This window comes from Trichosurus vulpecula, chromosome 2, assembly GCF_011100635.1.
Source record: "Trichosurus vulpecula isolate mTriVul1 chromosome 2, mTriVul1.pri, whole genome shotgun sequence".
NCBI classification, from domain to species: Eukaryota; Metazoa; Chordata; class Mammalia; order Diprotodontia; family Phalangeridae; genus Trichosurus; species Trichosurus vulpecula.
In genome coordinates, this window is record NC_050574.1 from 28659911 (window position 1) to 28673211 (window position 13301).

The 13301-nt window shown below is 49.4% G+C and overlaps 1 protein-coding gene across 1 annotated transcript in view; it reads left to right on the top strand.

The window, feature by feature from the left end:
• MEGF6 (multiple EGF like domains 6) overlaps positions 1-13301 on the top strand; it is a 384175-nt gene that overhangs the window by 341847 nt on the left and 29027 nt on the right. Inside the window, exons 18-25 of the mRNA XM_036746355.1 lie at positions 4329-4454; positions 5362-5493; positions 5618-5746; positions 6864-6995; positions 8090-8218; positions 11895-12023; positions 12637-12765; positions 12985-13113. Coding sequence (XP_036602250.1) covers positions 4329-4454; positions 5362-5493; positions 5618-5746; positions 6864-6995; positions 8090-8218; positions 11895-12023; positions 12637-12765; positions 12985-13113 — 1035 coding nt within the window. The remainder of the gene's footprint in view (positions 1-4328; positions 4455-5361; positions 5494-5617; positions 5747-6863; positions 6996-8089; positions 8219-11894; positions 12024-12636; positions 12766-12984; positions 13114-13301) is intronic.

Below are 13301 nucleotides of genomic sequence, written 5' to 3' on the forward strand. Positions count from 1 at the left end.
CATAGGTCTAGAGCCAGAAGGGACCTCAGAGACTATCTAGTTTAACTCTCTTTTTACAGATGTGGAAACTGAGGCCCACAGAGGTTAATTGACTGGCTCAAGGTCACACAGATCCTTTGGTTTTAAATCTAAGGCTCTCCCTCTATAGCCTGCCTTGCATTTGCTTATTCGTTAACAGAAGATCATCTAGATCTGTTTTACCTGTAAGAAAGCTATGATGGCTAGATGGTGCAGCAGATAGAGCTCTGGGCCTGATGTTAAGACTTGAGTTCAAATCTTGCCTTAGATGCTTACCAGCTTTGTGACCCTGGGCAGGCCATTTGACTTGTGCCTTAGTTTTCTCATCTGTCAAGTGTAGGTAATAATGGTACCTACCTCCAAGGGTTGCTGTGAAATAAAACAAGGCGGTATTTATAAAATGCTTGAAGACTTTAAAGCTCTGTTGAAACACTAGTCATCATTTTCCCCATTTGATTGGAAGCTCCTTGAGGGCAGTGATTGTCTTTTCCCTCTTTTTGTATCCCCAGTGCTTAGCACATAGTAGGCACTTAATATTGCCTTAATATTGATTGATTGATGTCCATAGAAGTTAAGCTTCTTGCCCATAGTCAAGGAGCAGAAGATGGAATTTGGAATCATAGAATTTGAGGGCAGAAAATGGCCTTGAAAAGGTCATTTCATTAATATCCTGTTTCTGGGAAAGACCTCATCTAAATCATCCCAAACAGATGTTGGGCATCGTCAAGCAGTCAAGACGTGTTTGTTAAGCACCTACCGTATTCCAGGCACTGTGCTAAGCACTGAAGAAAAGCAAAAAAAAACCACTATTCTTGCCCTTGAGAAACTTATTTCTACCGGGGAAGACATTTAAGTAACTAGGTCCATAGAAGACACATACAAAACAAATGGATTTGAAGAGAGGGCCTCCTGTTCTAAGTGCCCATCTGCTGATATCTCCCCTGCCCCCTGTCCCATACATACAACTGGCCTGGAGGAAAGATGGAGCTGTCCCTACTATGGTTCAGGAAGCTGTGGAGCCACCAGACTGTCGCTCCCCCCAACTCCCTCATGTTGGGAAGTATACATGGGCCTCACTCAGTCTAATGATCAAGTTGCGTGCGTATGTGTGTGTCTGTATGAGCTGATGTTTGCAGACCTCTCTGGACCCTTGGTTCAGTGCAAGGACAGAGGCCGGCTAAGTGAGACCCCTCTCATGGTGTGCCAAATTAAGAAGTGTTGGGAATCCCATGAATTTTCTAGACCTATTTCGAAGGCAGAGCTGTTTGCATAAGCCTCAGATAAACATGCTGGGCCACATGATTTCCCAGGCCCTGCCAAACACTCTTAAGTTTGCCCTTCAACTCATTATGAGTCAGTTGGACTGGTGGGATCCAGTTTCCACTCTTAGCCCCGGCTGTTTAGACTTTAAAATCAGTAGTGGTTTTGTGTTTCCCCTCAGCTGCTGGAATGCAGAGGGCTGAGGAGGCTTTGCCATCTTTAGGCCTCTCTCTAGACAAACAGCTGCAGGGCTGGGGAGACTCCTATTCCCATCTCACAATAGATGCTTGGTCATTTTTCTTCCAGTAGGAGCCAGAGAGGACTGACCTGCCAGGAGCTGTGGGCACATGGGAGAGGCAGGCCCCTTCTCCCTTGGCCTCTGGCCCTTGAACACTATTCTGGGGTATCTAGCTTTTGAAGGGATGAAAGAATTGAAGCTGAATGGCTGTGGGCAAGGCAGGCTGGAGGCATGAGGCAATATATTTGGAGAATGGGGAATTCCCCTGCAGATCATGAGCCTGGGGCTTTCTTTTCATAGCTTAGCTGAGGAAAGGGCTGCGGTTCCCATCTGGAATGATGGAGAAATGAAATGAAATTTAGACTAAATCTAGGGAGCTGGTTTATTCATTCATCCTATAAGCATTTAGTAAATATCTAAAAAAAATACCTGAATGTGTCTTAAGCGCTGGAGAAACAAGGTCAGAATTAAAACAATCCCTGCCTTTGTTCTATTGGGGGCAAACTGTTCCATACACAGATAAGTAAATCCAATACGTAGACAATATAATGGGTTGGGGGATTCTGGCAATAGTAAATGGGGGACATTAGGAAAGACCCTACGTAAGAGGCAGTGTCTGAGCTGAGCCTTGACAGGATTTGGGGATTTTGAGAGGTGGAGGTGCGTACTAGACCTCGGAGACCACCAGCCACAGGGGTACGGCAATAGGAAATGGACTATCATGTATGAAGAACAGCTGGGAGGCCAACAAATGGAAGAGAGTACTGAAAGATAGAAATCGGGAAGGCTAGATTACAAAGGGCTTCATGTACCTAAGAGAGTGGTTTGTATTTTGTCCCAGAGGCCAGAGGGAGCCATTGGCATTTCTTGAGCAGGGCAGTGATGCAATGATACCTGAGCCTTGGTCTATCACTTTGGCAGCTGTGTAGAGGGCAGATTGGTGAGGGGAGAGGCAGGAACACCAATTGGAATGCTCTTGTAATAGTCCAAATGAGAGGTGATGAATGTCTGAACTAGGGTGGTAGCTGTGGCAGTGTCGAGAAAGGGATGATTGGAAGAGATGTTTTGGAAGTAGAAACAAGACTTGGGAACTGATTAGATGTGGGGGTTAAAGAGAGGGAGGAGTTGAGGCTGAGTCTAAGATTTTGAACTTCAGTGGGTGCCTAAAGGATGGCAGTGTCTTAATCCCAGCTTCATGGTTCAGGGAGTTCCAGGTGTGTCCAGTCATGTTTTGCACTTGGCTGTATAGATGGCACCCTACCCTCACAAGCCAAGTCAACAAGGATTTCCTGGGTGCCTCCTGCATAGTAGAAAGAGTGCTGGACCATGAGTCTGGAGACTTGGGTTCCATTTCTGTCTCTGGTACCAACCAGATGAGCATGAAGATGCTCTTTAGGCTTCCTGAGCCTCACCTTCCTCAAGGGCAAGATGAGAGGATTGGCTTATCATCTCAAAGTTCCTTCTAGCTCCAACATTTAAGATCACCTTACTACAGAAGACCCTAATTCTTGTCTAGCTGGTCACTGGGTTAAGTGACCACATGGACTGCTGACTCTCTGGTGTTGTTGTCTGTCTCTGCTTCCATTCCTCTTACTTGGAGGACAGGGATATCTGAAGGTATCTCAGGCCTCCAGGTCTTCCACAAATAGGGTAAGGGAAGGTAGTGTTTCTGGAATAGGAAGCTTCCACAGAGCCTATGTGCAAAAGGTCTGGCTAAAGGAGAGTATCTTTGTCCACCAATGTGTGTTCTTTTCACCTCCTTTGTCCTTCCTTTTAAAAAAAAGAACCTAAAAGTGTGGCAGAGAGGATAAATACCCCATTGCCTTCTAGTGCCATCCTACCATGCTTAAAATGAACCCTTTGGTATGAAGGAGGAAAGTGTCTCCCTATCCAATTAATTCTTTTGTTGAGTTGCTTATATTTAATCTACCAGCCATTCTCCTCAGGGATATGGGGATTCCATAGAATGGAGCATGTGGTTCCTAAGAGCTAGGGCTTTTAGAAGGTGAATGGTTTAGTAATTATTACTTTCCCTTTCCCCTTGACTTGTTTTCCTGAGCCCCAGGGAGTATGGACACTCTTATAGAGCCTCAAGTCTCACCAAAGATTATGACCTTCCTTCTGATATGGAGACCAAAATCTCTGGGAAATGAATCCCCCAGTACCACAGGGAAAAATTTGGGCATATATGGATGAGTTCCCTTTAATAACCAGAGACCAAAAGGGGTGGAGTCAACCAAGTAGGTCTGGATCTCAGCCTTAGACTTCTCCCTCACATTTTCCTTCCTAGGGAGCTATCCAGGGTACTGGACAGAGCCCTCAATATCTGTGCCTTGCCTATGACATTCATGGACCAACTTTGACCTCTTATCTTTGATTACTTCTGACTTTAGACCCTTGACTCTGACCCCTGCCTGCCTATTCTCCATGCCACCTTATTCTTCACCCTATAGGGGTTGTACCTCAGGCCCAGTTCCTGATAGAACTTGCAGAGTTAGAGGATCTGCTCTGTGTTGGATTGCAGAATGGGAGAGCTTTGTTCGGAATGACCAAAGTGGAATGAGAGTATAAATATCACAAGTCCATCGCCTTCTCCCTGTGTGTCCCTACTAATCCCACCTGATCTCTCTGGGCCCCATCCAGAACATAGGGTATTGGTTTAAATGACCTCTCAGGTCACTTCTACTTCTGATTCTAGGAAGTAAGATCCTAAAATGTGTCTGGGAGGGCTTGGGAGACAGTTTTCAGACCCATGAGGCCACCTTCCTGAAGAAAGCCGATTAACCCTTTGCTTTTTGTTTCCATCCCACAGAATGTCCCCCAGGAAAATTTGGCAGTAATTGTTTCGGATCCTGTTCCTGTGGAGGGGCCCCCTGTGATCGGTTCACAGGACAGTGTTTGTGTCCTGCAGGGAAGACCGGGGATGAGTGCAGCAAAGGTGAGAGTCTGGGCAGGAGCTAGAGCCAGTGTCTGAGGCCTGGACTTCTGCCTGCTCTTCCAGCCATCCCCAGAGGGGCCGTTGGCCCCATGCCTGTCACCTCTTCTTCCTGCCATTCTGAGGGAACCACTTCCCCAGATGTTCTGGAGGGAAAGTTGGTATAACTAGCAGAAAGAATAGCAGACATGGACTCTGGAAGAGCTAGGTTCAAATCCCACATCTGACACGTATTGGCTGTGTGTCTCTGGACAAGAGTGGACTAGGAAACTCTAAGACCATGGGTTGCAGTGGCGGTACTGACCTGCATTAGTGAAGGGAATTGTCTCATCCAGGAGTTTTCTGTATCAATGAAATCACAGGTCTAGGCTAATCCTTATCCTTATTATCACTGATTAAATTTTATCACTAATTATTAAAATTACATTTTGTAAGTTATATAAATCACTAATTATTGTTACTGTTAGTTATTTCCATACTGTAAACCACTTTAATGAGTGGTTATTATGATATTATTAGTGTATCAGCACATGTTATTCTATTAATATATCATGTGATGTATTGATATCACAATATATTAATATGCTAATGTTATTATTCGCTATAGCAGACCACTTTTCTGAGTGGTTTTCCAGTCCCTTTGACTGGTAATGTTGCTTGTGCACACACATCTGCACGTGCAGACACATACACACACTGCAGACCCAACATCTGCCTAAACATAGAAATCCCACCGCAGATCCTGTGGAGGCCAGATTCCCCTCCCAGGTTTAGTATTAGCTATTAGCTGCCCCAAGGTGGAGTGCTTCCAACCCTTCCAAAGCACCATCGACCTGTGTGAATTTTTGAGGAAAACAGAAAGTCTTGTCTGAGCACATGCTGACCCCTCTTTGCTGGGCTGGGGGTTTAGATTGTCCCGATGGGCGCTGGGGCCCTGGATGCCAAGAGATCTGCCCTGCCTGTGACAATAGCGTTGGCTGTGACCCTGTGACAGGAGCCTGCCTGTGCCTCCCTGGATACATTGGTAGCCACTGCCAGGACTGTGAGTCCCTCCTCCTCATTTCTATTGTGGGATTGACCAGGGATATGTGGCACAGATGCCCACACAGTCTGCCTCCTGTGCCAGGGGCTCATCTCACTCCTATTCTCTCTCCTCTTTGCTGCAGTGTGCCCAGCGGGCTCATTTGGGCAGGGATGCCAGCTCCGATGCTTCTGTGGGAATGATGGGCACTGCCACCCTGTGACTGGGCGCTGTAGCTGTGCCCCTGGTTGGACTGGCATCAACTGTAGAAGAGGTAGGTAGCAGGTAGTGATCGGGACACGCTGAAGCCATGCCTTGAAAAGGGGTGTGTTTGGTCAGAGTCACCTCCTCCCCATCTTGTGAGTTAGGGCTCCATTCCTCTGTTGTCTGGACTCTGTTCCTTACCATCTGCGTGACCTTGGGCAAGTCACTTAACTTCTATGGGCTTCAACGTTTTCATCTGTGAAAGGAGGCTTTGGGACTAGACAATCTGTGAGTCCTCCCAGCTCTCACATTCTCTGTTCTAGGTCCCTCACAGCTCTTACATCCTGCGTTCTAGGTACCCTCTCCCCACCCCACCCCCAGGCCCCCTGACCCGCACTGATAGTCTCCATTTTAAATTCTTAAGTCCTTTTTGCCTTTAACATTTTAGGATCCTGTGTATCTCAGACATTTTATATTCTAAGGTCCCTTTCATTTTTGACAACCTATATTATAAAGTCCTCAGGCAATTCTCACCCTGTGTCCTAAAGTCCCTCCCCACTCCAAAGTTCTGTGGCCTAAAGTGTTTTTTAGCTTTGATATTCTCTGTCCCTAAGGACCCTCCCAGCTCCGATATTCTATATTCTAAGGTTCCCCCAGCTCTGACATCCCATGTTCTAAGATCCCCCCAGCTCTGACATTCTATATTCTGAGATCCCCCCAGCTGTGACATCCTCTGTCCCTAAGGTCCTTCCCAGCTCTGACATCCCATGTTCTAACTTCCCTCCCAGCCCTGACATTCTGTGTTCTAAACCCCCTCCCCCCCACAGCCTCCCCAGCTTGATATTCTGTATCCTGTGGTCCTGACAAGCTCTGTGTATCCCTTACTCAGACTCTGTTACCTTCTCTGTGTCTGCCAGGGACTCTGCTCCTTGGGGGTGTCTTAAGATTGGTTCTTTGGAGTTGGGATGACAGGGAGCGCCACATGCCCACCGTGGTCCTAGCTTGCTCTCTGGATGCTCTCCCCCATTGTCCCCTCCCTGCCCCTCCTCTCGATCCCCACATGGCTCGGCTCCCCTGCACTTCCTTCTACCACCTAGACAGCGTCTCCCCAGGCTCCATTGTTACCGGCTGATCTCTGCTTAGGGCCCCTCAGTGGGGCAGCATAGTGACCTGAGGCTCTGTTTCAGCTTGTGATGTGGGGCGCTGGGGCCCGGACTGCAGGCATTTCTGCAACTGTAGCTACACACACGGGAGCTGTGATCCAGTGAGCGGGCAGTGCATCTGTGAGGCTGGCTACACTGGCCTGCGCTGTGACCAGAGTGAGTGCCACCCATGGTGGGGGGTCCTCTGACAGATGTGGGGAGGGTCTCCTGGGTCTCAGTGACCCACCAGGCACTGCTTTTGGGGGCTCTCTTCTGCTCTCCCTGTCTCCCCAGGCCCACTCCCTTCCCCTTGTTGATGGGGGAGGGGAGGCTCAGAATTTGGCCAGATTTGCCTCTTCCCAGTGGGTTCAGCAGGACTCCTCTATGCTGAGCTCATCTACACCAGTGCTTGGGGAAACATCACGGCCTCTCTATTTCTGTTCCCATCGTTAAAGCAGAGGACAGTTTGACAAAGTACTGTCTTACTAAAGAGGGAGTTTTTATAACAAGATTAATAGATTTAGAGCTAAAAGGGACCTCTGAAGTCTTCTAGTCCAAGCCTCTCATTTTACAGTGGAGGAAACCGAGGCTGGCAGAGGTTAAGTGACTTGTCCAAAGTCACACCAGCAGTAAGCATCAGGGACAGGTTTTGAACCCTGATCCCCAGACTGAAGTCAGTACTCTTTCTCCTGTGCCAGACTCTTTGTGTCTTAAGTCAGAAGACACTATGAACATGTAACAAGGGGCATGTCGCAGTAGAAAGGCAGCTGGCTTTGAGGTCAGAAGAGCGGGTTCAAATGCCTGTTCTGCCCACTTATCTGTGAGACTTGGGACAAATCCCTTACAACCTGTTCTATAAAAGGAGACCATTGGACTAGGTGAAGTCCCTTGGGATTTAAATGGATCATCTGGACCCAGCTTAGCTTAGGAACTAGAACACGGTGACCTTGGCTAAAAGTGAAGCCAGGCATGCGTTCCCAGGCCATGGTAGGGGGCACTCTAGCTCCTTCCCCACTGGGCTCATGACTCTGATCTCAGGCTCTGTCCAGACCAGCTGAGCAGGCCTGGTGGGAGGCCAGCGAGCTCTTGTCTTTGGAAGGTTTTAGGCTTTAAAGAAGCCCAAATAGTGGTCGATGCTCGGCCCTCTGGAGAGAGGTCAATCTGGTCTGATTTCTGCACTTTTCTCCCCACCCCCATCAGTGAAGAGGAGGCGGGCCTGGGGAGGTAAGGAGCCCGCCCTAGGCCTTAACCCAGTTGTCTGCATGTCTCAGAGTGTCCTCAGGGCTGGTTTGGGCTGAGCTGCAGCCGGAGATGCCAGTGCGACCATGGAGCAGCGTGTGACCACGTCAGCGGGGCCTGTACCTGCAGGGCTGGCTGGAGGGGAACCTTCTGCGAGCGGGGTAAGTCTGGCAGCACCCCCTCCACCGCCATCCCTGGGGAGCTGAGAGGCTGGGACTGAGAACACGGGCACTGAGTCCTAGCCCACCCCTCCTGACGTCCGGAGTGTGCCCAGCTCTGGAAGCAGGAGGATGCCAGGGCGAGGGGCCCCCTCCCAGCGATAATCCCAAAAAGTCCACGGGGAAGTGTTTGGCCTGGCCGTGTCCCTGCTCCACGGGGGTCCTGGGGTTTTGGGGAGAGACCAGAGACAGGCAGGTGAGGGGGAAGCTGGGAGATTTTCCATGAGCCTCTGTCTGTGTAGGGAGCTCCCAATGAAGAAACTCGCTCCCAGTCCAGATGAGCACCTTCTCTGTAAGCTATAGTCTTAGATAATGGCCTAGAGGGCTGGGAGGGACTTGCCCAGGGTCACTGATGATGATAACAGTGACACTAACGACGATAAAGGCAGGCAGCTGGGTGGCACAGTGGATAGAGCGCCCGGCCTGGAGTCAGGAAGACCCGGGTTCAAATGTGGCCTCAGACGCTTCCTAGCTGTGTGACCCTGGGAAAGTCACTTAACACTGTTTGCCTCAGTTTCCTCATCTAAAATGAATTGGAGAAAGAAATGGCAAAATACTCCGGGATCTTTGCCAAGAAAACCCGAAATGGGCTCGTGAAGGGTCAGATGCTGAACAGCAAATGATCCTAATTACAACCACAGTAACAATGATAAGGACTAGACCTGTGATTGCACTGAGGCAGCTGGGTGGTGCCGCGTGTAGAACACCAGGTCTGGACCCACAAAGACCTGAGTTCAAATCTGGCCTTAGACGCTTGCTAGCTGTGTGACCCTGGGCAAGTCACACTTCACCTTGGTTTGCCTCAGTTTCTTTAACCATAAAATGAGGATCATAACAGCAACCTACCTCCCAGGATAGTTGTGAGGATCAAAAGAGATCATAGTTGGAAAGTGTTTAGAACAGTTTCTGGCGCATAGTAGGTGCTTTAGAAATGTTAACTCTCCTTAGCTATTATGTAGACTTTTGTTTATTAATTTTATTATTGTTTCTATCGTTACTATTTTATTATTTATTTATTATTTAAATATTTTCATTTTAAAAATTTTATTTAAATAATAAAATATTTTATTTAGATATTATTAAAATAATTGGCTTATCATTATTTTTATTATTTATTATAGACTTTACTAACGCAGGATGGGCAACATCTTTGCAACTTAGGGCCACTCGGAACTTCAATGACTCACCCAGGGTCACACAGCCAGGATGTGTCAGAGGAAGGACTCTGGGGCTGACTCAGTCTTCACCAGAGAAGTAGGCGAGGGCAGCCCAGGAAGGGGGAAGTAGATGGTTGAATGCCCTCTCTACCTCTTCCTCTTGTTACAGCAGATGATTATGATAATGCCTTTCTCTGGCGCTTTGGGGTTTAAAAAGCTATTTCCTCCAAACAACTGTGCAGGATAGAGAGCGCAAATATCACTGTTCCCATTTTAGAGATGGAGAACTGAGGCTGGGTGGGCTTCCTATAGTCCTAGGGCAAGGACGTATCAGAGCCAGGATTTTCTCTTCTGCTTCCTCTTTCCTCCAAGTCTGGAGCTTTTATTCTTGTGTCACAAAGTCTCTCCCCCACCAGCAGTAAGGTGTTCCATTCTTTAGTGGAAAGGAAACCTAATTGAAAGCCAGGAAGACCTGAGTTTAGATCTCACCTTGGATACTTCCAGCTGTGTGATCGTAGGCAATATAGTTAACTGCTCTGTGCCTCAGGTTCTTAATTTGTAAAATGAGGGAGTTGGCCTTGAATGGCCCCTTTCAGCTCTCAATCTCTGGCCTGAAGATGTTCTGTTGTGCTCTTCCAGCAGAGGGGACTTTGGTCTCCTTGACCCACTGGGAGTGAGCTTGGGGCCCTCACATCCTACCCTTCTCCATGGCAAAGCGTGGATTCAGTCACTGCTTTCCTCTGCCTTCCCCTGCCTGCTCCCCACACTCCCCCAATCCCCATGCCCAACACTTTCCCTCCCTTGTTCATTTGAACTCCTTGATCGTGTCTCACTATGTCTGGGTGGCATCAAAGTTCAGTGGGATTGTTTTTTACTTCCTGGAAACTAAGGGAGTCCTCCCTCCTGGAGAGAGAGGTAAGGGCTGGAAAAGAGCCAGCAAGCCCTCAGAACAAAGGATCTCAGACATTTTTTCATGGAGAATGAAATAATCCCAATCGTGGCCCTCCTTACCCATGTATGATGCCCCTGCATGAGGGAGGGAGAGAAGGGTGGTCACAAGTGGGATGCATGTGGCTTAAGCGGATTAAGAATCTTGGAGAAAAATTCCCGTACTCTCAGTTCTCAGTTTGCCAAAAGCAATGTATTCTTGGGCAGTGGAACATCCCTGTTCTTTTCCTGGCCTGGCCCTGGGCAGAGGAATGGGCCCCCTGCCTCAGCCCGCCAAAGGGGGAGGGGGAAGCGCCGCCAGGGTGAGGAAGCCATCCAGACTGTAGTTCACAAGTTGGTGCTTTGCTCCCTTGGGGGTTTGGCTGTCGATAACTTACCCTCCTGCCAATCCTGTTGGCATCTGTCAGATACCTTGAGCTTCCAGGGTAGCGTGCCGTAAGTAGATACCTTGAGAGGAGCCAGGGGGAAAGAGCTGGCTACTACCCCAGGAGTCTCTGTTAACCCCACTCCCAGGGCCTCTTCTAGGGCTACAGGACTCCCCCAAACTCCTGATCCTTCCCAGCCCCAGGAGGCTCAGAGTAGGAAGGGCCAGGATACTGAGGGCTCAGGTTATAATGTACTCTGGTTCAAAGCCAGAATACTGAGGGCTTGGGCTATAATGTACTCTGTTTCAAAGCCTGCAGGACAGAGTCCACAAGAATTTTCCTCCCCTATCTTTCTTCTCTCCCCTTTTTGCTAGATCCTTTCCCTGTTGTTTCCACACCTCCTTCCTGTATCATTGAGACATCATTTCAGTGACCCCTCTGGGGTTCTGGACAGAAGAAGGGAGGTGTGTCCTCCTAAGCAAAACTACATCCCTGTCTCGTTAGGGGGACAGGAGTGAGTGACAAAGCTTTCCCAGGGCTCTGCTTTCCTCTCGCATCTCTAGACTCCATGGAAACTAAGCCACTAAGGCTTTTCTAAGAAAAACCCAACCTATGGCTTAGTGGGAGAAGGAGAGAGGCCTGGAGGACTGGTCAATGTGCAACTGGGAGGGAGTTTGTCTGACTGGGGAGGGGGTAGGGAGAAAAGGAAGGGGTCAAGGCTTAGCTAACCTGTGCTATTCTGAGCTGGTTAGAGGCTACTTCAAAGATTATAAAAATTAGATTTAAAGCTAGAAAGGACCATTTATGCCAAACCCTTGGATTTTACATGTGAGCAAATTGAGTACAAGAGTGATAAAATACCATGCCCAAGGTCAGGATAGATCATAGAGTGAGAGAAGAAGGAACGTTAGAAGCCCTCTTGGCCAACCCCTTGATTTTACAGATGGGAAACTGAGTCTCAGAAAGGAAAAGTGACTAGCCTGAGGCCTCACAGACATGTCAGCAGCCAGATTTGAATGGAAATCCTCTGATTCTTTCAGCGCTCCATCAGAATCCCTGTCCCCCCTCCCTCACACCCCCAGCCCCTCTAGAGGAAAGCATGAGGGCAGGGTCTCCTTCCTCATTGCCTGGTGACTATGTCCCATACAGAATGCCCTGCTGGCTTTTTTGGCCTGGAGTGCCGGGGTGCTTGCCAGTGTGCCAACGGGGCCCCCTGTGATCACGTGAACGGCAGCTGCCTCTGCCCCCCTGGGTGGATCGGCCTCAGCTGCAACCAGAGTGAGTCACGGTCCTGGCTGCCCCCGGGGGCTTAGCTTGGGGGATGGGGGAGCCCGTGTATCCCTGAGACATTGGGGGAGATGAGGGGAGGAGAGGGTGGTGGGCAGCAGGGGAGCACGCAGCAGAAGAAACCAGCCCAGGGCTAAAATGCCAGCTAGGATCACCACCAGCTGGATACTGGAGAGTAACCCGCAATGATGTGGCTGATCAACAACTCCAGTGGCCTTGGTTTTCCTGCTATCCTACTGTCTGGGGTACATGATGTGGACCTTGGTAGAATGGAGGCTCCTTGAAAGTAGGCTCCTTTATGTCCTTTTATTTCCAATGCCTAGCACCTGGCACATAGTAGGCATTTAATAAATGCCTGTTGAGTTGTCTTGAGTTGGGCCTGGAAAGAAGGGAGGGATGTCAAAAGAAGGAGACAGGCTAGAGCAGAAGTTCTTTATCCCAGGCCTTGGGGCATGGCTTAAGCAAGCGTAGGCTCTTACAGCTGCTTCCCTCCCAGGGTCCTGTTTCTCTGCCCCCTCTTCCACCTCCCCCCTTCCCCCACATTGGGGGCTTCTAGCTTCAAGGTTCCTCCGGTCAGCCCCCAAGCCTGCTTCTCCCCTTGCAGCCTGCCCAGCTCACACCTATGGGGACAACTGTAGCCTGTCCTGCAGCTGCTTTCATGGGGCCTCCTGCAACCCAGTCAGTGGGCAGTGCCTGTGTGCCCCCGGTTGGATGGGGCCCACCTGCCAGCAAGGTAAGTCCTGAATCCCTAGCTGCCCTTCTCACGCCCACTGTTCACTGGAGTAGTGGGTCCTGGGGGCTGGAGGAGGGGGAGAAGGTGGATGCCCACTTCATCTATGTCTAGGGAAGGTTCTTTCATTCAGATCTTGCCCCCTTCTCTCTTGTTTTCCTACCTGCCCTCTGGTGGGGGTTGTGCCAACCCCTATGCGAGGTTCTCTCCTCTTCCCTTCAGCTTGTCCGCCTGGCCTATATGGATCAAACTGTCATCAACATTGCCTTTGTCGAAATGGTGGGACCTGTGACCCCATCTCAGGCCATTGCTTGTGTCCAGAGGGGTGGGTTGGTCTGGCCTGTGAGCAAGGTGAGCCTGAAAGAAAAGGGCCAGCGGGAGGCATGGAGGTGTCGGGGCAGGGCATCTGGAGATGGGTCTGAGCATCCTGAGGGTCAGGCGGGTCTCCCCAAAGCCTCGTATGCAGTTTCATGCCATTGTGTGTGTGTATCTTACTCGAGTGCATATATGCAGGTGACAACCTTGGTCTAAGGAGAGCC